The sequence below is a fragment of the Amblyomma maculatum genome, chromosome 3 (assembly GCF_055883805.1).
Source record: "Amblyomma maculatum isolate TAMU_Amacu chromosome 3, ASM5588380v1, whole genome shotgun sequence".
Classification (NCBI taxonomy): domain Eukaryota; kingdom Metazoa; phylum Arthropoda; class Arachnida; order Ixodida; family Ixodidae; genus Amblyomma; species Amblyomma maculatum.
In genome coordinates this window covers 132415770-132440212 of record NC_139346.1, presented here as the reverse complement: position 1 = coordinate 132440212, position 24443 = coordinate 132415770, and the positions used below count along the sequence as shown (strand labels likewise).

The window sequence follows — 24443 nt, the reverse complement described above, 5'->3', positions numbered from 1 at the left end:
CATCTCAGTTGCCAGGCTCCATGACGCTGGTTTCCCTGCATATGCATTGCTTATCTTTAATTGTGAAATGCTTCTGCGGAAGTTCAAGGCCACCATGCAAGTTCCCCTCGAAGGAAGCAGGCTCGAGCAAATCTGTTGTGGCGATATCATATATGTACAGGGCTTTCCCAGAATCTCAAGAAGGTAGCCGCAAGAGGTGGGGTGAAGGGTATTTTCCACCCCTAAGAAACCTGTGTCTATGTGCTCGGAAGTAAACAACACTAAGAAGGTCAGGTGTGATACGTGTTACCAGGAGCCGTTTACGAAATGTGATGTGGGTATTGTGCGTAGGTTTCCCGTCTCGTGTGGTAAGGTGTACGTAGGACGTCTGGTAGGTGCTACAATGACAGAGCGATAGAGCAGCACTGCAGGCATTGCAATGCTACTGGATGAGCCCCACTGCTGCACGAGTCATGCTTCTGGCCAGAAAGAGCACGCATTTAAAATGGGAAGTGCTGGAAGCAGTGACAATGACTATGGGGAATCCTGCATCATGCAGCACTGCCTTTGTGGCGCCCACCGAAAAAGAGATAAAAGTTTCTCGGACAGTTGTATAAGTTTACAGTGCCCTAATTTCCTTTTTTCTTTTGAAATTTCATCTCGCTTTGGGTTCGTCTATTTCTTCATGACTGTGTTTCGTATTACCGCCCCTCGCTCTCTCTCCCTTTTACCTTGTTAAGCTGTAGTTCTACATTATGCACCAACTAGCTCAAATTGAGATCATCTAATTGCTTTATTTTTATTGCAGTCGAAGGATGAAGGGGCTCAATTAACAGAAAATTGCATGTGACCCTGGCTAACAGTAGTACAAATAACTTTGCAAGAATATTTCATATAACTTTGCTAATCTGCAGTTTAGTACCTGCACGTGCTGGGACACAACCCTTATGAAGGAGTATATATAAAAGTACTAAGTGTGTGTGTGTGTGTGTGTGTGTATGTGTGCGCGCGCGCGCGTGTGTGTGTGTGTGTGTGTGTGTGTGTGTGTGTGTGTGTGTGTGTGTGTGTGTGTGTGTGTGTGTGTGTGTGTGTGTGTGTGTGTGTGTGTGTGTGTGTGTGTGTGTGTGTGTGTGTGTGTGTGTGTGTGTGTGTGTGTGTGTGTGTGTGTGTGTGTGTGTGTGTGTGTGTGTGTGTGTGTGTGTGTGTGTGTGTGTGTGTGTGTGTGTGTGTGTGTGTGTGTGTGTGTGTGTGTGTGTGTGTGTGTGTGTCAGACACACATTAGATGTGTGTTTAAAAACATGCCTCAATACTCAGATAGTGCTGAATTACATGCTCGGGCAGCCCGTCCCAATATTATTATGATTATTATTATTTTATTATTATTACCATGTGCTGTGCAATGTCAGTGCACGCTTAAGATTCCAGGCGGACTGTTATACTCCGCAGCCTCCACTGCGGCAACTCTCTGCTTCTTTCACCATCTTGTTAGTGCACGTTGAAGATTCCCAGGTGGTCGAAATTCCTCCGTAGCTCTCCACAACGGCTCTTCTTTCTCTCCACTTTCGCGCCCACCTTCCTCCCTTCCATTACGGCGCGGTTCAGGTGTACACAGAAACAAGTGTGACAGATACTGCGCCTTTTCCTTTTCTGAACAAATTATTATTTATTATTATTTGAAATTTACATTTAGCAGACGACAGGGAATAAATAAGCCACTTTTAGGAAGAAAATAAGAAAAAAAAATTTTTTTGTTGGAAAGTAAACGAACACAATGCAAACAACGCGTCAGGCAGCGTGCATTTCTTTGAAGATGGAGTCTAAAATAAATTTTATTCTTCGCACACTTTTTAAACGCTGTTTTGTTGCGCCAAACAACAAGCTGTCATGAATAAATACACGTTAGTACGTTAGTTCTAATGTGCCGTCATGCAGCGCCGCTTACTACAGAACCTCTCCATCTAAAGGCGAAGTGAGGAACGTTGAACAGGCCTCTGCTCCTCTGCGTGCTGTCTCTCCTCATCTCAGGTTGTGACGCCGGTGGGTAGCTGCGGAGCGGAGTCTGCTAGCTACACTTGTCGTGATCGACTAGTCCTCTGAAACATCACAATGTTTTCCCGAGTTCCAAGGAATCTCCTCAGCAATGTTTGCGTCTCGGCACAGAGAAACTTCTCCGTCACCTCAAAGGTAAATACCGACACCGGACCCGCATTCCCGAAGTGACCTTGATGAGGCTCGGTGCGACAGCTGCCGTTACAACTGCTTTCATGTTGTCTTCGCACTGACGGATTCTGTAAAGCCAACTAATGACCCTTAACGTCTTGCGCTGTCCCCATCGTCTTTTTCTTGCCCTGCTGCTTAAAGTGACCGTGACAAGGGGCGCCGACTGGTGCCGTCGACCTGAAAGGTCACGCTAGTTTCATGCTCCAAATCGGCATACCGGCTCAGGTGTCATGTCTTAAAGTTTGAAAATAGTAGCGTATGTGACAGAAGTGTAAGAGATCGGCGAAAATCTGAGTACAAAACCCCGCCTACTCATAACGGTGCACCGGCAAATGTTTCGTGTTTCTCCTAGTGTCTTCTTCCGCTAATTGGGTACGGAGTGTAGGCCGAACGTCGAACGTTCGCTGCGTATAATCGATGCATGTTATCAATTAGTTCTCTTAAATATAGCTTCACATATAACTTGCTTATAACACCGGCACTACGTAACGCGCCCAAGACAGTGATGGTAGTTCCCGTATGCATGTTACGAAAATAGCACCCTGTGGAGCTTCGGTACAATTTTGCTGTAATTTTTGGTCGATGAATTTTTGTGCTTCTCTGTCATGTGCTAGTGCTGATGTAGCAGCGCGGGAGGATAACACTGCCCCATCGGAGGAACTGATGTTTGAATTACAGCAGTGCATTTTATAACAGGTCACAAGTTTGTACACTGTAAGTACAGCGAGTCATGCTTTGTTGTTCTCGCTTATGAAGCAAGAATGCTACACGCTGGCCACCTGTGCAGTCTTCAGCTAAAGCCCTGCTGCTGCCCCCTTTCAGAACAATGTCAAGGTGGCTGTTCTAGGTGCCAGCGGTGGCATCGGGCAGCCCCTGTCCCTGTTGCTCAAGCAGCACCCCGGCATCACATACCTGTCACTGTACGACATTGCACACACACCTGGTGTCGCAGCCGACCTGAGCCACATCAACACTCGAGCCCAGGTTAAGGGCTTCACAGGAAACGAGCAGCTTGCTGTGAGTACTGTACCATTGATGCATAGATGTTAGCAACAGAAAAATAATAGTGCATGTCTTTCTCTACTGGATAAAACACAATTTTTTGTAATTGTGTGTGTGTGCTGTAGTGCCTGACTTCTATGCTTAGTCTACCATATATCAATAATGCAAAACAACTAGAATTTACTTTGAGCATGCGGCTGAGCTGGCTCAGCCTAATCATCTTTAGGGAAATTCTTGACTAGCATTATCTATGGCACATCTCATACTACTTTAAGCACGGTTAGCAAGAGCACAGAAATACATTTCCTCTAATACTATTTGCAGATTCTCACAGGTTCTTGAGAATGCAGTGTGTGTCAAATACACACTGCAAATGCACATTTCTATATGTGCACACTGTTAAGCAGTATGCATTGCATATATGTGCAGTGCACGCTAGACTGTGCCATTAGGGAACCCAAGCGCAAGTTTTGCCATGCGATGACAGGGCCACATTTCTCGCGAGGTGGCGAAATGTGAAACGCTGCTGCGTCGTCGAAGCAGATGCTCTGCTAGCTTCCTGTGCGTGCACGGCTGTCGAGTCGCACCATGCGGTTCTTTGGCGATGCAGAAATGCTTCCGCCGAGGAAACCAGAGGTGCTCAGTAGTGTTGTGTCAAGGGCAGTCACAACAGCAGGCGAAGCGCTAAAGGACGAGACACGTGTAAAACTATGCCGATTCCTTTGGCAGCTTTTCGGCAAGACCTGTTTTCTAACCGAATGTTCTCGTTACGCCTCGTATTCTTTGTGGAAACGAAATGAGCCAAGTTCCCCTTCTGTGTAAACTCTGAAATGCTGCCAGTTGACAAAAATGGCTTGGAGTGGTATCGAAAGAGTACAGTGGTTTAATAATGCGCCTAGAAAATGAAGAGGATGGAAGATTCTACTGCATCTCGCTAGTCACGTGTGACTTGTTTTGGCAATTTTCTGCGCTCTCTCCCTGCTTTGTTAGCGCTCTGAAACCAACCAAATCAACATATATCCAGCGTGCGACGTCTGCGATCGACTCGCATATGTGGATGTGCCCTAAGGGACTCCTGCCTTTTAATTTCTAAAATGACTGAAAAAATATTGAGTAATAAGGCCTTTCTGTTGGAAAACATGGCTTGCTAAGAACCTTTTACAGATTTTCGCAAAGTGGCCAATAATGAAAATATGTCAAGCGCAATAGAAAAGCGCACCTATGTCTTGATCAACTTTACTCACATAGTGGACCCCACTCGCGCCACAGGTTTCATGAGTTCAAACCAAATATTATAATAAATGAAGCACAACCATTTAATGAAACCGAAATATACGAACAGTACACCAGCTTTCACTGAGTTTGGATTTCACCTGCCTCCCAAGCCAGCGAGCTAGTTATGTCCCCTGCAGCACACGGAGCATGCATGTTCTATACCTTACTATGCATTTGAGTCTGCTAGCATTCGTGCCCCTGAAGGAACACCTCTTTTGGGCTGTATACTTGTTCTTCGACTGCTAGATTTGCTTTAATAATGTCGTAATTCAAAAACAAAACTGCGTATGGATCCCACGCTACAGCCCAAAACGATGGTTAACAAGTGAGCCACTTCGTTTCACAGTGTTAGTACTTATATATATTTGAAACGTATGTGACAATAAAATTGCATAATGGGCTTTACTGTGAGATGCACTTCTACACTATGTTTGCGCTCACATGGGTGATTTATTTCACGATCAATAGTGGCTCATCGCTATCTGTTGTCGGCTGTGCAGTGCAGATGTGAATAAAAATTTTCTCGCCTTTAATCAAGTTTTCTTCATGGAAATCCGTGGCAGGTTGCCCCAGTCATCACAATGTGCCTGCGAGAGCTCATGCACGTGCCAGAGAAAGCGCGCGGCGCCCATCAGGAGCTGCCCAGTCATCACAATGTGCCTGCGAGAGCTCATGCACGTGCCAGAGAAAGCGCGCGGCGCCCATCAGGAGCTGCCCAGCGATGTTTTAGGCGCCTATACACCTTTTCAATAAATGATCCCTGGCCGCCACCATAGTACTCGTTAGACTGCATTTTGCATGGAAAAACAGATTCCGCTGCGGCTTCCACCATGCTAGCGACAAGCGCAAAGTGCAGTCCAGCGAGCTATATGGCAGCGCCCAGCGACCACTTATTGAAAAGTTGTATAGCATGCGATGCCACTTGCTCCTGTAAACTGTATGAATGTAAAGTGTTTGCACCTGTGGCACATGCATTGCTGCCCACTGCTATGGTAATGGAGCACTTACACATCATGTCTTTGAAACTAAGGGCTGCAAAATTTTGTGCCTACTTTCACAAATGACCTTGGAAACTGGAAGCTCTTGGCAGAGGAGCTTCATGTGGGAGAGAAGCCTTGGAGAACAACCAAGTTCTTCCTGGCAAGGCCTTGGTCCTAGTATCAGCAATTTGGAACAAGGGCATGGACTGCTGCTTACAGTTGCTTCCTTGTCTGCTTAACGTTCTACTCCTATTGTTTCCTTGTCCTTTCCAGGACGCCCTGAAAGGCATGGAGATTGTGGTGATCCCAGCAGGAGTGCCCCGTAAGCCTGGCATGACTCGTGACGACCTGTTCAACACGAATGCCTCCATTGTTCGGGACTTGGCTGATGCCTGTGCCCAGCAGTGCCCCAAGGCCATGGTTTGCATTATCTCGAACCCGGTCAACTCTACTGTGCCCATCGCATCTGAAGTGTTCAAGAAGCGCGGTACCTATGACCCAAACCGCGTCTTTGGCGTCACAACCCTTGACATTGTTCGCGCCAATGCTTTTGTGGCGCAGGCAAAGGTAAGCAGCATTGGTAATCTTGAAATGCTGCCCCCGTCCAGCTGTTGTGTTGTGGTCACATAAACTCGCAATGTAGCAGAGCTGTATGTGTTGGCATTTCAGGCCACACTTTTGCGGACTGCTTTTAGCACAGCTTTGTAAAAAAATTTTTGTGCACTTACTGTGGCTCTGTCAAAATGTCTTGGTCTTAGATTGTCCTGCTGCATGTTAAGGTGGCAGCTTTAAAGGCCCCGTTCCCCAGAAAATCGGGCATTGGCATTGTGAGCTAAAAATTGCAGGCATGTCTCTGGCGTGTGGTAGTTGGTAGGTGACATGGCCGCCCATAGCTGTTCATTGGATTGTGTAATGTCAAAAGACTGCATTACATGTTCGAACTGGCAGGCACAGCCTACTTCGGCTAGTCAGTGAGATGGGAATTTAGTCTTCCAGTATATGCCTCTAGGCCATGCATGCACTTTCATATGGCTTGGTTAAAGCATTGTTTTACATCTACGTTGGATATTCCTTATCGCAGTGTAGTATCTTATGACAGTATGTCGATGAGCATGTGTGGGATAATAGAGGCACAAATCTTAGATCAAGCAAGTAGCAGAGTGCATGTGCACAAACAAGGATTTTCAAGGGAAGCCGGCATACGGGAGCCATTAACACTGTTGCATCATACTCTTAAAGGCGGAGCTTATTGGTCATGACAGGTCATGGCATTGATATGCAATGCCATGCTTGTGCTATTTTCTGTGCTAAAAAACAAAGTGGCTTCACGACAAACACACTTTTCCAGAGTGGCACAGAGTGAAGGCCTTTATGACATCATATTGAGCAGAGTGTTTTGAAGAACTGTTTTGAAGGACAGTGTGCATGTCCTCCCTACAAAGTTTTTTCTGGTATTACGCTCCTAATTCTATGGTGGCCAAACATTGCTGCTGAAAGAGGATGGGGGATATGGATACAGAGATATCGCGGTTATACTTGGAATGAAAATTGAGGTGTAGAAATTTCTAACTTTGTGCTATTCCAAATGCGAGTCACCGACTGACTAAGAAAATTCTAAGTCATCATAGGTGACAGCAGAGTTGCGTGGCCTCTCCTTGTTTCTGCTTACTCTCTCATATTAGAAAAAAAAGCTCTAGTACTCGGGGTAGAGCTTCGTATTTCGCTGGCCGTTGCTCAAATGACCTTGAGGAGCTATGAAAGGTTATTGTGGGACTTTGTCAGTTTGCGATGACTAGTCATGATGTGCCTGGAGAGATATCAGTATGGTTGGCCTGAGAGTCTTTGCTGCTTGATGTAGTCTACACACTGAATGTGGTGACATGGCCTGGAAGGTCTTCTCTTCTGATGTCATGGTTACTGGGGCTCTTACATAACTACATGTGTTGCACCATCAGGCGGCCGTCTGTGTTGCATTTCCTCATGTAACTCTGACCATATGCTTGTCATATTCTTTCTTGTGTTCAGTTTTCCAGCCTGGTTTACAATCAACTGCCAACTAAACGAAGTCACAAGATTTGCAACGTTTTAAAGCTGGCCATTCTTATTTTTCGATTTGGCTGCTATTGTGCCTTCGGAACTCATTCAAAATATGTCACTCAAAAAAAAAAAAAAAAGCAACATTGAAAAGTAATGTCCGTAAGCATGTCCGTAAGCAACGAGAGAGGCTCCAAAATTGGCTTGGAAGTCATTGTTAGCAGACCAATAGACGTACCGCATCTTTGGGTCGCATTTAAAAAAAAATGACATTGCGATAAAAAGAAGTACAGCGCCGTCCAGTTCTAGCTATAACAAGGTCCCTGCCTTCAAATCGTCACTGTGTCCGACCCGGCCGCGCAATAAAGTTAAATGGCAGGCCATGTGAAGCAGCACGTCCGGCTCCCTCTGGGCTTGCATCGTTTTGCATTGATATGCAACTGCGTGCGAAGCAATGTTGCTTCAAAAGCAATGACCACGTTATAGCTAGAAGTGGATGACCCTGTACATTGAAAGCTAAACTTCAGTTGTCTGAGTACATGCCAAGTAGTGCCGCATGTCCATAAGTAATGTGGAAGGCTTAAAAGCGTCCCACAAAGTCTTCAAAGGCCTAGCATGTGCACTCCTGCCCACATCACTGCAGCCTTCTTCTTCCCCATCCGTAACAGCATAGGCTTGCGCAGGGTTCTGCATTAGGGACAGCACTGTGCAGGGGGAGCAACAGGGCAGACTTGGCGCCTCCTTAGAGAATCCTCTCCCCCCCGTAACAGTATATTGTTCTGGGAAGTTCTGTGCTTGAAGGCAAGCTGTTATGCAATAAAGCTTAAAAATGTGTAGCTTTAATGTAGCGGTACAATGCTTGTAAAGCAGTATGCATCCACTAGTTGAGCACTAAAGTCTCAGGCATTTATCTGGTTACAGGCCAAGAATGGTTTGGTGTTCATTGACTACATTTGCACTGCCCACTTTAGCATGCTTTTCGCAGTTGTGGTTCATTATTTACGAAGCTTTCCTCCGATGTTGACGCAGATAAAACAGTCTTTTATTGAAACTGCTCTTTGCCGCCTCATTAAATGCAGTGCCCCATGCTAAACTTGTTCATCTTAGCCTCGCTTACTGTGGTCGCATGCACGCTCCACTTTTCCTGAAAACTTCAAGGGCTGTCCAGGTGTCCGTCCAGACGCCTAGTGTTTGCTCCCTGTCTATGGCTGCTGCATTGCGAAGCCTTGAGAATGCAGTCTGGTGCTTGTAGCATCACTGAACAGCACAGTACATTTTACGACTGCCTGGGCTGGTGTTTGTAATCTCTGAACCTTATTTCAAAGTAAAGGTGAGTTTTCCCCTTCCTCCAGGGCCTTGACCCGGCAAGTGTGAGCGTCCCGGTGGTGGGAGGCCACTCTGGTGTCACCATTGTGCCACTGCTGTCCCAAGCCACGCCTTCGGTGAGCTTCCCACAGCCCGAGCTGGAGGCACTTACCAAGCGCATCCAGGAAGCTGGCACCGAGGTGGTCCAGGCCAAGGCTGGTGCTGTGAGTGGCCGTTACTGCTACATTTTTTTTTTCTTCCACACATTTCCGCTTACTTTGTTCCGATTCTGAAATCATATCACTTAGAGACCCCTCCCAAACCCCATACGAGTAATTTTACATAAGGAAGCCGTGTTAAACACTTTTTTTTTTTATATATATATATATATTGTGAAAGAAGGCTATGTTGAGACGGCAAGGTCGTGACGGCAAGGCCAGCGATGCCTTGTCTAGCGTTTTAATCCGGTGACCAAAACCCAGGCGCGTGCCGGAGCCGGCGCCGCGGGACGATGATGATGGTATGTACAAATGAAAGAGGAAGATCATGGCATGTACAAATTAAAGAACATCCACGGAAGGCTCACACAATCTGCCTGGGGGGTCGGAAGCGGCCAGCCTGGCCGCTCCTAAGTAAGTGATGCATCGCGGCGCACAAAAGGTTTCAGGCGAGACACATGAACAATTTCAGTTCCACGGTGGCGTCGATCAGCTGGGGGATCAACAGGCGTCACTTTGTAGTTCACTGGGGAAGTTTGGCTTATGATCTCATAGGGACCTACGTAGCAGTGGTGGAATTTGTCACCAAGGCCAGAGGTGCGCAATGGTGTGTAAAGCAGTACTTCGTCACCAGGACGAAAAGAGACCACTCGATGTGTAGAATCATAGCGAGTCTTGCGGACTTTCTGGCACGCTGCCGTGTTGAGTCGGGCAAGATGACGGCATCTGGCCACACGAGATAAGAACTGGGTAGGTACTGATGTGGAGTAGTCGGGCGTAGAGAAGAAGGAAGCGTCGAAAATTGTAGTGGGAGGACGGCCATAAACAAGGAAAAATGGAGAGTAACCGGTAGTTCGCTGTACTGCTGTATTATAGGCGAATGTGACGAATGGTAGAATAGTGTCCCAATTTCGATGATCTGGTGTGATGTACATTGATATCATGTCCGACAAGGTGCGATGAAATCGCTCAGTCAGACCGTTAGTCTGGGGATAGTAGCTTGAGGTTGTCTTATGAAGGGTGGATGAGGCGTGAAGAACTTCGGCAACGACTTTCGATAAGAAGGCTGTACCGCGGTCACTTAGGAGCACCCGAGGAGCGCCATGTCGTAATACAATTGATCGCAAAAAGAAATTTGCTACTTCTTCAGCGGAACCAGTCGGTACAGGTGCTGTCTCAGCGTAACGTGTGAGGTGGTCGACAGCTGTTATAATCCAATGGTTACCCCCATAGGAGAGAGGTAGGGGACCATATAAGTCGATGCCGACTACGTCGAATGGCGTGGTGGGACAAGGAAGAGGTTGTAGAAGGCCAGCGGGCGAAGAAGTCAGCCGTTTGCGACGTTGGCACAGAGGGCAGGATGCGACGTATTTGGCAACGGTGGAAGGTAAGCCAGGCCAAAAGAATCGTTTTCTCACGCGGTCGTAGGTTTTGTCAAAACCAAGGTGACCTGCAGTAGCGTCATCGTGGAGAGCCGCCAGTATACGTGGGCGAAGCACACGCGGCGCGACTGGGATCCAGCGAGTTCCATCAGGGCAATACACGTAGCGGAGTAGGATGCCATCTTCGAGCTTGAAATTGCTCAGCTGTCGGCGAAGCCTAGCATTGGGCGGGTCCGAAGCGCCGATAAGGCGGTCGATGATAGGACGGCAGTAGGCATCGGCTAATTGCTGTGAGCGGAAAGCGTGCTTGTTCTCAGAGTCGTCAAAACAAACGGTTGTGATATACGTCGGGCAAAGAGATGGTTGGCTCTGGTCAGAGGTGGAAATGAATTGTGAAGAAAAGCAGCAAGCGGATTCCGAAAGGGGACAGCGAGAGAGAGCGTCGGCGTCTTGGTGTTGGCGACCAGATTTATAAGTTATGTCGAAATGGTATTCTTGCAGGCGTAGAATCCAGCGACCAAGTCGGCCTGTCAAGTTTTTGAGTGAAGACAACCAGCAAAGAGCATGGTGGTCGGTTACAACTGTGAAGTGCCGACCGTATAGGTAAGGGCGAAATTTTTGGACAGCCCAGACGACAGCAAGACACTCCTGCTCGGTAATGGTGTAGTTTTTCTCAGCTGGAGTGAGAGTCCGACTGGCAAAGGCAATCACTTTCTCACGCGATGTTGCATCACGCTGCAGAAGTACAGCGCCAAGACCGTGACCACTGGCATCGGTGTGCAGGATAGTTGGAGCGCTGTCACTAAAGTGGGCAAGAACAGGATCTGATGTGAGGGCGTGCTTGAGGTCATTAAAAGCAGTTTCGCACTGCTCAGTCCACACGAAAGGGCTGCGTGCTTTAAGTAGCTCATGAAGTGGCGCAGCTATAGTTGCAAAATGCCTTATAAAACGCCGGAAGTAGGACGCGAGGCCGAGGAAACTGCGCAAATCTGTAATCCGTTGTGGACGAGCAAAGTTCAAGACCGCGATTACTTTTTCAGGATCTGGGCGAATGCCGTCATGGCTGACCAGATGTCCCAATATTCTAATTTCCTTCTGTGCAAAGTGGCACTTCTTGGTGTTGAGCTGAAGGCCTGCCGAAGCGAGACAGGTGAGGACTTCATTCAGGCGCGTGAGATGGTCATTAAAGGTTGCCGAAAAGATGACAATGTCGTCCAAGTAACACAAACAGGTTCTCCATTTGAGGCCACGAAGTACAGTGTCGATCATTCTTTCAAATGTGGCTGGTGCGTTACAAAGTCCGAAAGGCATAACATTAAATTCGTAAAGGCCATCGGGTGTTGCGAAAGCGGTTTTTTCTTTGTCGTCCTCGTGCATAGGTATTTGCCAATACCCTGAGCGAAGGTCCAAGGTCGAGAAATATTCGGAGCCTTGGAGGGAGTCAAGGGCGTCATCAATTCGCGGCATCGGATATACATCTTTGCGGGTAATTTTGTTGAGTGCGCGGTAATCAACACAAAAGCGTACCGAGCCGTCCTTTTTTTTAACTAGCACTACTGGGGAGGACCATGGGCTTGTTGAAGGACGAATTATATTGCGATGAAGCATGTCATTTACATTTTCTTCAATTACTTTTCGTTCAGAGAGCGAAACCCGATAAGGCCGTCGTCGAACGATAGAGTTACCTTCAGTAATGATGCGATGGTGCGCAACACTAGTCCGTCCCAGTGGTGTGGAAGTGGCATCAAAAATGGCTTGGTGGTGTCGAAGCAATGTCAGCAGTTCTTGGCGTTGGTTCGGCGTGAGTTTAGGATTAATAGTCTTTGCGAGAACAGAAAGAGAGACGTCTGACGAAACACGTAGCTGAGGCGGAGGGGCGGTGAGCACCATCAGGGAAAAAGGTTGAACATCCACCATACAATTCAGAGAAGTTCCTTTTGGGAGCACGAGGGATTCACGGAAAGTGTTAGTGGCCACTACTGTCGCTGAGCCGTTGTGGAACCGGACAAGACTTGACGGGAAGGCGATGCCGCGTGCAAGATGACTATATGATGGTGCTATGAGGACGTCCCCGTCAGTGATGTGTTCAGAAACAACAGTAAGTAGTTTTTCGCACTGAGGAGGCAAAACAGTATCAGCGGCGGCAACGAGGGGATGATGTCGTTCAGAAAAGTCAGATGAAAAATCGCTGTCTGTCATATGGATAACTCGGTCACCACAAGAAATTAACGCTGAAGCGGTTGACAAAAAATCCCATCCGAAAATCATGAGATGCGCACAAGGTGAGAGCACAGCAAACTGCACATGATGGCGGATGCCGTCGATAACAACTCGTACGGTGCACTTCGCTGAAGGGCATAAAGGGACGTTATTGGCTCCACGGAGTTGAGGCCCATCATATGGGGTTGTCACTTTTCGCAAACGGTAGCACAAATCAGCGTGAATGACAGAAATTGCAGCCCCTGTATCAATCAAAGCTTCAACCGGTATACCTTCAGCGATAACACCAATAACGTTATACGGGCGATCAGGAGGACTTTTAGTAAGTTCGCAGCGTGCAGTTTGACCTCCGGAAACTGCAACACTTAGTTTTCCGGATGGCGGACAGGGAGACCGGTTGCGGGGCGGAGAGGGGAAACTGAGCGGCGGTATGGGGATGTGGACCGGCGTCGGGATACATGGTTCCCACGAGGCTCAGAGGAAGATACTGGAGGTGGGGAGGATCGTCGAGGTGGGCTTGGAATAGACCGGCGTTGATAATATGAGGTTGAAGGCATGTCGCATTCGAAGGTGTCGTAACCACGGCGCTCATTCTGAAGGCGGCGACGACAGAAGCGGGATATATGTCCTCTAATTCCACAGTAATAGCAGACTGGTCGGGGGGGACGCCAAGGTGCGTAATTGGGTTGTGTCGGTTGAGCCATCGCCATTGCATTGATGTGATTGTATGTTGGTGCCGGTCGGGGTGGGGGATCCAAAGAAGGGGGGGATGCAGCGACGTGCGCGTAGGTCGGCGCTGGGCGGATTGCAGAAGGTTCGGATGTCATAGGGCGGCTGATGGTAGCTAACTCTTCTTTAATCATGTTGCGGAGAACGGCGTCATTAGGAGGTGCGGAAGAATGATCGCACCCATGTCGACAGAAAGGATTGAGGGCTTGAAGCTCTTCGCGGATGATTGCTCGAATCATTGCCCGCAGATCAAAGTCAGCAGAGGTCGGAGCAGTTGCGAAGCCGGGCTGTAGTCGAGACGACTGCAGCTGGTCGAGGCGTTGACAGGTCGTAATAATTGAATCGACACTTGAAGGATTCTGGGCAACTAAGGTGTGATATGCCATAGCATTGATCCCTTTTAAGACGTGGTGCACACGTTCAGGTTCCGTCATGGTGGGACTAATGCGCCGACAAAGTGCAAGAACAGCCTCTATGTAAGACGCATATGATTCGTCGGGACCTTGAATGCGGGAAGCGAGCTTGTTTCTCGCGATCTCAGACCGAACTGCCGGGTCGGCGAAGTATTGTCGGAATTGCTGTTTGAAAGTGGTCCAGTTAGTAGTGTGGGGTTCGCGATTAATGAACCAGTTTCTGGCGACCTCAATTAGATAGAACGAAACGTTGAGAAATTTTAAAGCATCGTCCCACCGGTTATAGGCACTGCAGCGTTCATATGTGTCGAGCCAGTCGTCCACGTCTTCGTCACGACGACCAGCGAACAGCGGTGGGTCGCGTTGACGTGTGGGCAGAGTCGGAGGCGTCGGTGCAGCTGAGGTAGAGGGTCCGGCCGGGTCGGGATTGCTCTCGGTGGACATGATTATGGTGGTAGTTGCCAAACGACGACCGGAACGTAGCTCCAGTGAGAGGCAGCAAGGGGATCGAACTCGACCTCCACCACTTGTGAAAGAAGGCTATGTTGAGACGGCAAGGTCGTGACGGCAAGGCCAGCGATGCCTTGTCTAGCGTTTTAATCCGGTGACCAAAACCCAGGCGCGTGCCGGAGCCGGCGCCGCGGGACGATGATGATGGTATGTACAAATGAAAGAGGAAGATCATGGCATGTACAAATTAAAGAACATCCACGGAAGGCTCACAATATATATATATAGTGACAGCAAATACACATTTCAAGTGGGGAAACCCATCTGAACCACCCCCTTTAGTGAGCCATATATGTGCCTGCTTTCATCTTTGCTTTGGCTTTATGCTGGTGTGAGGAAGCGCAAGTTAAAAAACTTTATTATTTAAAACCCTTAAAAGATAAGCTTTATTCTGAAAAGTTGAGCAAGTTGGCATGCATGTGCACTGGCTGCAGCGCTGAAGGCACATGACAGCCGGTGATGTTCTTTTCTTCTGTTGCCACATCTTGGCGCTGCTAAATGATCACGCCATGTTTTGATTTTGGCTTTAAAAGCAGTGGAAACTCGCATGTTGTTAGCACTGAAAAACATTTTCACTGACGGCATACCTATAGTCATGGTTCACTCTCAAGGAAGGTATGCTGGAGTTTACCCTTTGTCCTCCCATTTTTTTTGAACTTGCCAAGTCAATACTGATCAAATCAGCCGATATTGTCGACCATAAACCCTGACTGCTCATTGGAGGGTCAAATTCTAAAGTTAAAGCTCAGCTACTGTGGTCATCTGATGAGAAGAGAGGAGTCGCTGGAGAAAGATTTGATGTTCAGAAAGGTTGAGGGCCACCGGAGAAGGGGTAGGCAGTGAACGCGATGGTTAGATGGCAACCTCGAGGCGCTGCAGATGAAGTTATGTGATGTTAGGAAGATAGTGAGAGACCGGAAAGCGTGGCGTGATATGGTCTATAGGCATGATATGGTCTGAACTGAACTGAAGTCAATACTGTCAGACCACACACTTACGGTGGCATCATGAAAAAGTGTTTGCTTCAGAATGTGCTTTCTTGAGAATACGTATATCTCAGATGCCTGATCTGGCCGGATTGTGCAGGCTCTTGTAAGTACAGTAGAAGATATCCATACATGTATAATTGGCCCTATAAGTAGTGATAAATAAAACAGCACTGAAGTCTCAAAATAAGAAATAAGAAATGCTGCTCTCATGTGATATGGAAGCTTGTTTTCGTCTTTGTTGTGAAACGAAAGGTTCGCAATTCTGGCAAGCTAGAAGCGGTCTTTGATCCTTCTCATGCTAGCATAGCTGTTAAATGCCAGTACTACAAAGGGAGAGGCGGGAGTCAGCAAGCAGTGAAGCTTGTGTTGTGAAGCTTGTGTTTCAGGCCACATGGTTGATAACACCATGAAATTCATTTTACATTGCTTATTTTCTGGTACCACTCAGTGCCTAGCTGTGGCTTTTAAAGTACAGTGCAAGTGATTCTTTTGACACAGTGATACTGGTGAACCCCCCGCAATAACGAAACTGGCGGCGAAGGAAATTTTTTTCCATTGTCGCAAAAATATGCCATTAAGCATGCACATTATATTCTGGAACCAAACTTTAATGAAAAATGTCACATATTTTGCTCTGCTCCGCTTTGCTGTGCGGGAGCTTCACAATCCCGCAATATCTTTCACAGCTTTGGCGATGATCGCAGACTTCTGAAACGTCAAAAACCTGTGCATTTTAAAAAGATGCAAAGCAAAACACTGTATTTAAGAAAAGTGCAGGCAGATTGTGTGGTGGCGGGCAGTCTGCATTTTTTCGGGAAGTGTCCTGTTTCGACAACTAGCGGTGTCGGCTCTTGATACGTCACCTACCTGCGTAGCTGCCAATAGATGTAGTGGCAAAAAAGACCATTTTCAACGGGGGGGAAAAAAAAAAATGTCAGTGTTGTTACAGTGAAATCTCGTTGATACGATTCGGCTAAATACGCTTTTCGGCATAATACGTTTTTTTTTTTCGTTCCCGGCCGATGCCCTATAGAGGTAATGCATTTTTGTACGGCTAATACGATCGTATTTCCACGTCGGTTTGGATAATACGATCGTGGAAACGTCTTCCGTAAATCTCGCGCAGTTTCGATTTTCGCGCCAGGAGGCAGCAAAAGTGTCCTAGCGGGATCTGACAGTAGCTGCAGTGGTCGTAACTCCCCTAGCGCTCGTGGCCGATTTTCGATGTTGGACATGACCTTTGCTAGACACGTGTAGGAATCACATCTCTCCAACTATGATGATGACATCAGAGCCAGTCCTTTGCAGGGGGTGGGCAGAGCTACTGAAATTATCGCATCGAGCGAAACTACAGGCACGGCGGACTGAACACGCGACGACATGCGCTTCGTATGCTCGAGGCTTGGCCTGGCCTGGCTCGGCTCGGCTCGAGTCCGGCCGTGCCTCAACACAGCGTCTGCAGCAGTGTGGCGGCCTCTGGGAGCCATTTTCCCAAGCTCGCACAACAAAAGCGCCGAAGCGCACCGAAGGTTTTTAGCGCCATCTATCCTAAGACATAGTAATCACGGTAAAATCACGTGACCAAGAAGTAGTGATTGGCGCATGCATTGACGATGCTGTAGGCTTTGTTGGCTTTGTGTTTGCCATTTCTCGTTGCCATTTTGGTTTTCCGAGCGTTCAGCTTGCACTTCGCACTTATCGTTTTTGTTTTGGTGCCGCGTTTCACCCGTGCGCTTCACCATGTCTAGGAAGCGTAAAGCGTTATCGCTGAAAGAAAACCTTGATTTTCTCGTAAAAGTCGACGACAATCCGCAGAAGAAACGTGTCGACCTGGCACGCGAACTTTGTTTGCCTGTCTCCACGCTGAACACGATCGTCGGCAAGCGAGAAGAAATTCGAAAAAACATTCAAGTCTTCGGCGCCGGCGTGAAGCAAACAAGGGGCGCCCAGCATGGCAAGATGGAAGAGGTTCTACTGGCGTGGTTCAGGGAAGTAAGGGCGGCGGGCGTGAACTTTGACAGGACAGTTGTTCGCGAGAAAGCTGATGAGATTGCACTCTCGTTGGGCATTGAAGATTTTAAAGCTTCGGGCGGGTGGCTCCATCGTTTTAAAACACGACATGGCCTGTCGTATAAAACCGTTTCCGGCGAAGGGAAGTCTGCCGACCAAGATCAGGTCTCCAACTGGCTTTCGACTCTGCCGGCGGTGATTGCTCAATACCAGCCAAGGGACGTGTTCAACGCAGATGAAGCTGGGTTGTTCATCAACCTCCAGCCCGAGAAAAGTCTCAGTATGAAAGGTGAGACGTGTCAAGGTGGAAAAAAAAGCAAAGAAAGAGTCACCGTATTGTGCTGCAATGCTGATGGAACCGAGAAGCTCAAGCCTACTGTCATTGGCAAGTTCTGGAAGCCACGCTGCTTCTCGCGTAACCCACGCCTTCCTGTCATTTACAAAGCGAATAGGAAGGCATGGAACCGGAGCTCTTTTCACAGAGTTCCTCACCCATCTGGATGCCCAGATGCGTGCCGAGAACCGTAGAATTCTTCTATTTCTCGACAATTGTGCCGCGCACCCTGTCGATACTTCGTGGCTGCAAAACGTCAGAGTAATTTTCCTGCCGCCCAACTGCACCAGCCACTTGCAGCCCCTAGATGCAGGAATCATTAGAAACGTGAAATTTCACTTTAGGAGCTTGTTGGTCAGACGCTTTTTGGCCAAGATTGACCGGAAAGATGCCAGCTTGAAGGTGGATCTTCTTGATGCCATTCATTTTCTAGCGATGTCATGGGATCGCGTCAAACCCGACACCATCGCCAACTGCTTCAAGAAGTGTGGCTTTTTTTGTGCATCTGGCGATACGGAGGAACATGGAGCTGACAGCGCAGAGGTTGACATCCCGGACTGGGGTGACCTCGATGTCGGCGTGTCTCCGGAAGAGTTTGTATCGGCGGACGACCAACTGGCGACATGCGAATTGCGCACCGTCCAAGACATCATTGCAGATGTTACCGCTGAAGAGGAGAGCGACGACGATGACAACCAAGGCGCCGGAGATTGCAGCGGCGATCGTCGGCCATTAAATACTGACGGTGCACTCCAAGCTTTGGACGGGCTTCGTGGTTTTGTCGCGTCTGCGGAGCTGAGTGAGGAAACTGCTACTCGTTTCTACGAGTTCCAAAAAAGCTTTCTTCAGGACCTCGAAAAGCAAAAAGTGCAACGCAAAGTGACGGATTATTTTAACGTGCTTTAATAAAAGCAAGTTCTGTGCCAAGTATGTATTATTCGCGATCTTTTGGAGTCCGTTTTGGATAATACGCTTTTATTGTCGGAGCCCGTGGGAATCGTATCAACGAGATTCTACTGTAGTCATAAGCAGCACTGGTTGTGCCGGTGCTTGCTGGCAGAAACATAAGTGCCCGAGTTATGGGATGAGTGTGCCGCTGCAGTGTTGGTACTGCCGGGTTCCCAAGTAAGTCATATGCTGAAAAAATGTTTCAGCTCACTACCTCAAACTTTTGTTTATGCAGAACTAATTATTAAAAGGGGCAATTGCATTGAACTCTATAGGCATTTGCCAGAGATGCCAGATTTCTTTGTTGCCACAAGAATTTCATTCTTGAGGGCTTTCATAATGATGGGTTGAACTGCAGTACTGTGCTTTACTCCTTTTCTGTATTTCTTCACTCATTGTTGGCACCCATGTTAAGACATGTTTTTGCTTTGAACACACTACTGGTGGCAACTCTAAACAACCCATGTCCTCGCCCAGTGTACTGGGCCACACAACACACTAGTGCCATTTAGGGCATGCGGAGCAAGTGTCCTGAGAAATCACTTTCCTGGGCACCGTCTGGCAGTTGTGCAAGGACTTTGGCGTCCCAGTTTGGTGTCATTGCCAAAGCTTTTGGAAATGAAGTTGTTCAAAAAATAACCTGACCTTTCTTTCTTTTTTAATTTGCTTCTTATTACAGGGTTCAGCTACGCTGTCCATGGCATTCGCTGGAGCCAGATTCGTTTTCTCAGTAAGTGCGCACTTAGTGACTTCCCTTTAGTGTTGCTTATCCAGCTGTAAACAATTTTTCTGTATGCTTCTCTGCACTGTATTTGGTACTGCAGTGTTGCATCTGTCCAGGGCAAGCATTTTGTTGTGGGGAATTGCAACTATTCTTTGTGTGTTCCATGTTCTCATTTCTTTTTTTTTTCTTTTTTCTTTTTTTTTTTTTTTTTTTTTTGCCATTTCCCTAGCTTATTTCTGCCATTCAAGGAAAGGAAGGAGTAGTGGAATGTGCATTTATCAAGTCTTCAGAGACTGAAGCCACATACTTCTCAACCCCTCTTCTCCTCGGCGTAAGTACTACATGCTCTTCCAGCCTTCCACTAGGCCTAACTTGCGGTCACCGTCGACTAGGCACACATTATAAAAATACTGAAGTGAACACTGGGGAAGGAGGCCACCTCTCATAGGTAGGGTTTGCTGTGGCCTCAGCAGATAGTTTCGTATCACCAGCCATTAGAAATTGCAGTCTTTGACCAATGCGTAGCACTGTATAGTGAAGCTCTATGCAGTGCTTCATGGTGCATGCACAAACTGCTTTAATCTTACCCCACTCCGACATTTTGCTCACTGGGTTCAAAGCATAGAAAAACCGTGTGAGGCAGTGGCTTTTCCATGCAAGTCTTACAATGCAGCATTAGCTCTATTTAATCCTGTTTTCATGTATGGTGGTCAAAGATGAGAAGTGCCAGTTGGCTACAGCACTCATGAGTCCTTGTGAGCTGCATGCTTGAAAGTCGTTCGTGTTAACCACACCAGCCATAGCTATTTCAGCAATCACTTCTATTTAGGTTTTGTTATCGGGTTTAACGTCCCAAAACAACTCTTGGTACGAGGGATGCTGTGATGGTAGGCTCCATTTAATCCTGTTTTCATGTATGGTGGTCGAAGATAAGTGCCAGTTGGCTACAGCACTCATGAGTCCTTGCGAGCTACATGCTTGAAAGTCGTTCGTGTTAACCACACCAGCCATAGCTATTTCAGCAGTCACTTCTATTTAGGTTTTGTTATCGGGTTTAACGTCCCAAAACAACTCTTGGTATGAGGAATGCTGTGATGGTAGGCTCTGGAACAGGCGCGGCACTTGTGCTGATATTTTTGTTTATCTCTGAAGAGTAATTCTGCGCTTTTCCAGCCAATTCCCATGATGGAATTACCAGGTGGAGTGCTGTATCCTGCTCCGCTTCTATAGTTGGCAGCAAGAACACGGCCACATGGTCGTTTTGATTAAATTAAATGAAACGTGAGGCAAGGAAAAATGTTAATCGTGTACATTTGTCAACTTCCGGACCAATTGCTAAGCGCATGCAAGGGGGAGGACAATGCCATGGATAATGTGAAATAACTTTTTCATGATACGCCTAAAATGGCTGTACAGTTACTTGGAACAAGAAAAATATATAATCTATCTCTCCTTTTTGTAACTTAGCTGAGGCATGAAAAAGGCATTTGTGGCAGTCGTCAACAGGTGCTCAAAAACGCTGTTTGCTCTCTCGGCTGTGGGAGAGCTGTACAGGTGCATATATATGTACTTCAAGCTTCTAGCAAACATTACAATAACTCTGCTGAGCTAGTTTGAGTGTGTATCTTATTCTACTAGATTTGCATCTATGCATCATCATAGCCAATGTCATTGGTAGAAACACTGTAGAAAGTTTTAACTGAGAGTTCGATCAGTGCATGCGCCCATTCTTATGTAGTCCAATGCTGGAAACCACGAGCAGTGACCGCAATGACGATGTGGTCGACAGAAAAGACTTATCGAAAACAGATATAAATTTCACTTGCCAGACAGTAATTACATATTTAACATAGAGTAAAAATAATAATAATAATAATTTGTTCACAGGAAGGGAAAGGCACAGTATCTGTCACACTTGTGTCTGTGGACACCTGAACCGCGCCATACAGAAAGGGAGGAAGGTCGGAGTGAAAGTGGAAAGAGAGAAAGGGGAGCCATAGTGGAGGGCTCCGGAGTAATTTCGACCACCTGGGGATCTTTAACGTGCGCTGACATCGCACAGCACACGGACGCCTCTTCGTTTCGCCTCCATCGAATTGCAGCCGCCGCGGTCAGGTTCGAACCCGGGTATTCCGGACAGTAGTAGAGTAGCGTCCTTTTCAGTTTCCACGCTCAAGGCACAGCACAGTAACGTACGTCTCGTCGACGAAAGTTTTATAGGGCACTATTGCCGCTTTATTCATGAAATTCAAAACGCTATGGTGCCATCTAGTGACAAAAGGTGAAAGCATGCCACTCGCAATGCGAGAGGAAGGGTAGCTTTTATTTAAGGGCGCACTGGAGAGAGTGCAAAATATAATAAAATGTGTCAAGCGTTCTTAAAAAAAGAAAAAACAGTGGGCACTTAAGAAAATCGGTGATATTTTCACGGAATACTACAGTGGTAGTAATAAGGCTTCTCCACAAGATGGCACCTCAGTTGTATTTATGCGATTTTCAATGCCAAATTAAAATTGTAAAGCCTTTTTTCTTTGATATTGTCGTGCTCAATCTGTACTATATGAGACACGATCTTTTCATTTTCACCATAATCTCAAGACATATTTTGGCCAGTGTTCTGTCCCATTAAACACGAGAAAAAGAGCAATTATTTTGCAGTTTTTTCATCGTTCACAGTTACTGCATTTTTTACATGACCCAGACATCACTTTGATGGCATAGCCATTGATCGGCTGCTGAAACTAAACAGATGAGGGGGAAAAAATGCAGCTATAAATTATTTATGGGCCTTAAAATAAACACACGCTGCTTTTTGTACAATAATGCCTTGCATATCGTATCGCTAACGGGAAGAAAAATGCAGCCAAATTTGGTGGCTGCGGTTCTCTAAAAATTATGCCTAATCTCAAAAATGCAGCTTCTTTTTTTCCTTGACCTATTTTTTGTAAATATTTCAGTGCAGTTTGAAGGCAGGCTGCTCATTTGTCATTGCTTGTTCCAGAAAAATGGCGTAGCAAAGAACCTTGGCCTCGGCAAGTTGTCATCATACGAATCAGAGCTTGTCAAGCTTGCTCTTCCAGAGCTGAAGAAAAACATCCAGAAGGGGGAGGAGTTTGTGAAGAAGTGAATGCCAGCTGAGCCTGGCATTCAAGCAACTATCATTGGACGTGTGTGTAGGTGCTCATCAGCCAAGACATTGCAACCAAATAAAAGACCCATTTGATGTGTGCAGACCTTGTTTGCTCATACGCCTATTGCAAGTAAAATTACACATTTATTAGCTGCTTCACTCTGTTCCGAAGAAGTTTTTACCCTGCTTTGCTTTCCGAAAGTCAAAGAAGCCGAACGACAGCTGAACCTCCTTGCTCGTTGAAACACTGGGCTGAGGCATGCTATAATGAAGGGCTGTGAACTTTGACCACCTCGGTTATTTCTTAATGTGCATATAAATCTTGATATACTTGGTACCCTCAACATTTCCTCAGTGAGCCACAGTTGCAGATTTTACTAGATGACATTACTTTATGGAATGTCAGTGCTTCTGCAAATTAGATTGCATAAAGCTAACAAGGTAGCGATTAGAGCAGAGTACTGTAGATGTCTTCATGGATCTCTGCGTAGCAAAGCTTTCTTCTCTGTGGCAATGTGACAGTATTGGATGGGTTACTGTAAATGCTGAAACATCTGCACAACTGGATGTTCAAAATGTTTGAACTGATATCTACCTGTTATCGGTTTAGCTTGTCAGAGCTACTACCTCAACATGGCAGCAGTCTTTAGTTTATCAATTATATAGTGAGACTCGAGTAATGATCCCTTTTATGTGTGGCTCTGTGCTCGTGCTCAAGCAGCTCTGGTTCAATGAGAGCAATTGGAACCAATTTGATTCAGACTGATTTCTTGGGGAGTTTCAATTGGTCCTTTTTGTTTACTCAAGAACTTCTGCTACCTGAACTTTAAATTCCCAAGATTGAGATATGAGGCAAAAACTGATTTGGTTATAGGGTGCAACAAGGTGATTTTGCTATAGGGGACACTAGAGGAAGGCGGATAATTTCGACCATATGGAGTTATTTAACATGCACCCACGTCTCTGAATACAAATATAGATACAAAATTTAAACAATTCGCACTCTTTGCTGACTGCATCGTGAAGTACCTACAAGAGCATTTAGGTTGTCATTTCAGTTATCTGCTGTGTGTATCCAATGTCTTTCCTGCAATTAAATCTCCCCAACTATGCGTGCACGGTGTTCCAGCTACACTCCCCAGCCAATTCACGATCGCGCGTAGTTTCCAGTGGGTCGAATCTTGGCGGGATGTAGCATCCACTGCCTTAATTTTCCCGTTTTATTTCGGGCTCAATAAATGTTGATTCATCATCATCCTACAAAATTTCTGGTTGGATCTGGCCCAAATCCTTATATGATACACACGAGTCATCCCCCTTCTAGAATGTTCCGGCATACCAGATTACGCCTTATTTTGTATTGATAATTGATCGGAATTGTATCGATAATTGATCGGAATTATATTTTCAGAACTGCCATTATTTTCCCGACCTCTCGAATCTCCTGATTGGTGGGAACGCCGGTAGCCACTACCTGTTACAGCGTTTCCACCAATCAGATGACTCGAGGTCAGTGAGATGAACATTCCTGAAAACAACGCAACTCTGAATCAAGACCGACTGAAATACAGACCTGCACAAAAAACAGGGTCCTATGGGACCTCGTGCACCAACTTTCGTTACCTTTCTCGTCGTTGAGGGCGCTCGGTTGACCTGTTCGTCTGTCATTTTCATCATCATCAAATCACAAATTAATATAAACAAACTTTACCCAAATTAAAAAAAAAAAGATCTTTGTCCAAGTTATACTTCTAAAATTTTGCCTTTTTGTATTTTAGCAGAGAGTGTTCATTTTTATAATGTTTTTCTCTCGCTAGAAGACATACCGCGATTCCGCTTTGTGCGACGGCACTGCAGTTACTCTCTGCACATGCGCAGAACAGGTGCTTGTGCATTACAGCGTGGACAGATAAATAAACTATAACGACGAAGAAAAATGACACAACTAATAGACCCTTCTTATTAACAGGTTTACAGTAGCGTCAGGTTACCCGTAGTGTTCGTTCCCTAGCGGCGAAGGCTATGAACTAGAAGGTGCGCG

General features: G+C 46.6%; 1 protein-coding gene across 1 annotated transcript; it reads left to right on the top strand.

Moving 5' to 3' along the window:
• Window positions 1-1967: 1967 nt before the first annotated feature.
• Mdh2 (malate dehydrogenase 2) lies at window positions 1968-22505 on the top strand. The gene is made up of 7 exons (XM_084598073.1): window positions 1968-2163; window positions 3022-3216; window positions 5730-6023; window positions 8843-9019; window positions 19228-19278; window positions 19502-19603; window positions 22274-22505. The coding sequence occupies exons 1-7, from the start codon at window positions 2086-2088 to the stop codon at window positions 22397-22399; spliced, it is 1023 nt and encodes a 340-aa protein (XP_084454199.1). The 5' UTR covers window positions 1968-2085; the 3' UTR covers window positions 22400-22505.
• The last annotated feature ends 1938 nt before the right edge of the window (window positions 22506-24443 follow it).

What these genes read in the sequence shown, in the direction of transcription:
- Mdh2 (XM_084598073.1), top strand. Translation starts at nt 2,086, where the DNA reads ATGTTTTCCCGAGTTCCAAGGAATCTCCTCAGCAATGTTTGCGTCTCG. An exon ending in CTTTTGTGGCGCAGGCAAAG is followed by an intron (nt 6,024 to 8,842) that starts GTAAGCAGCATT and finishes CCCTTCCTCCAG; the next exon opens with GGCCTTGACCCGGCAAGTGT. An exon ending in CAACCCCTCTTCTCCTCGGC is followed by an intron (nt 19,604 to 22,273) that starts GTAAGTACTACA and finishes TGCTTGTTCCAG; the next exon opens with AAAAATGGCGTAGCAAAGAA.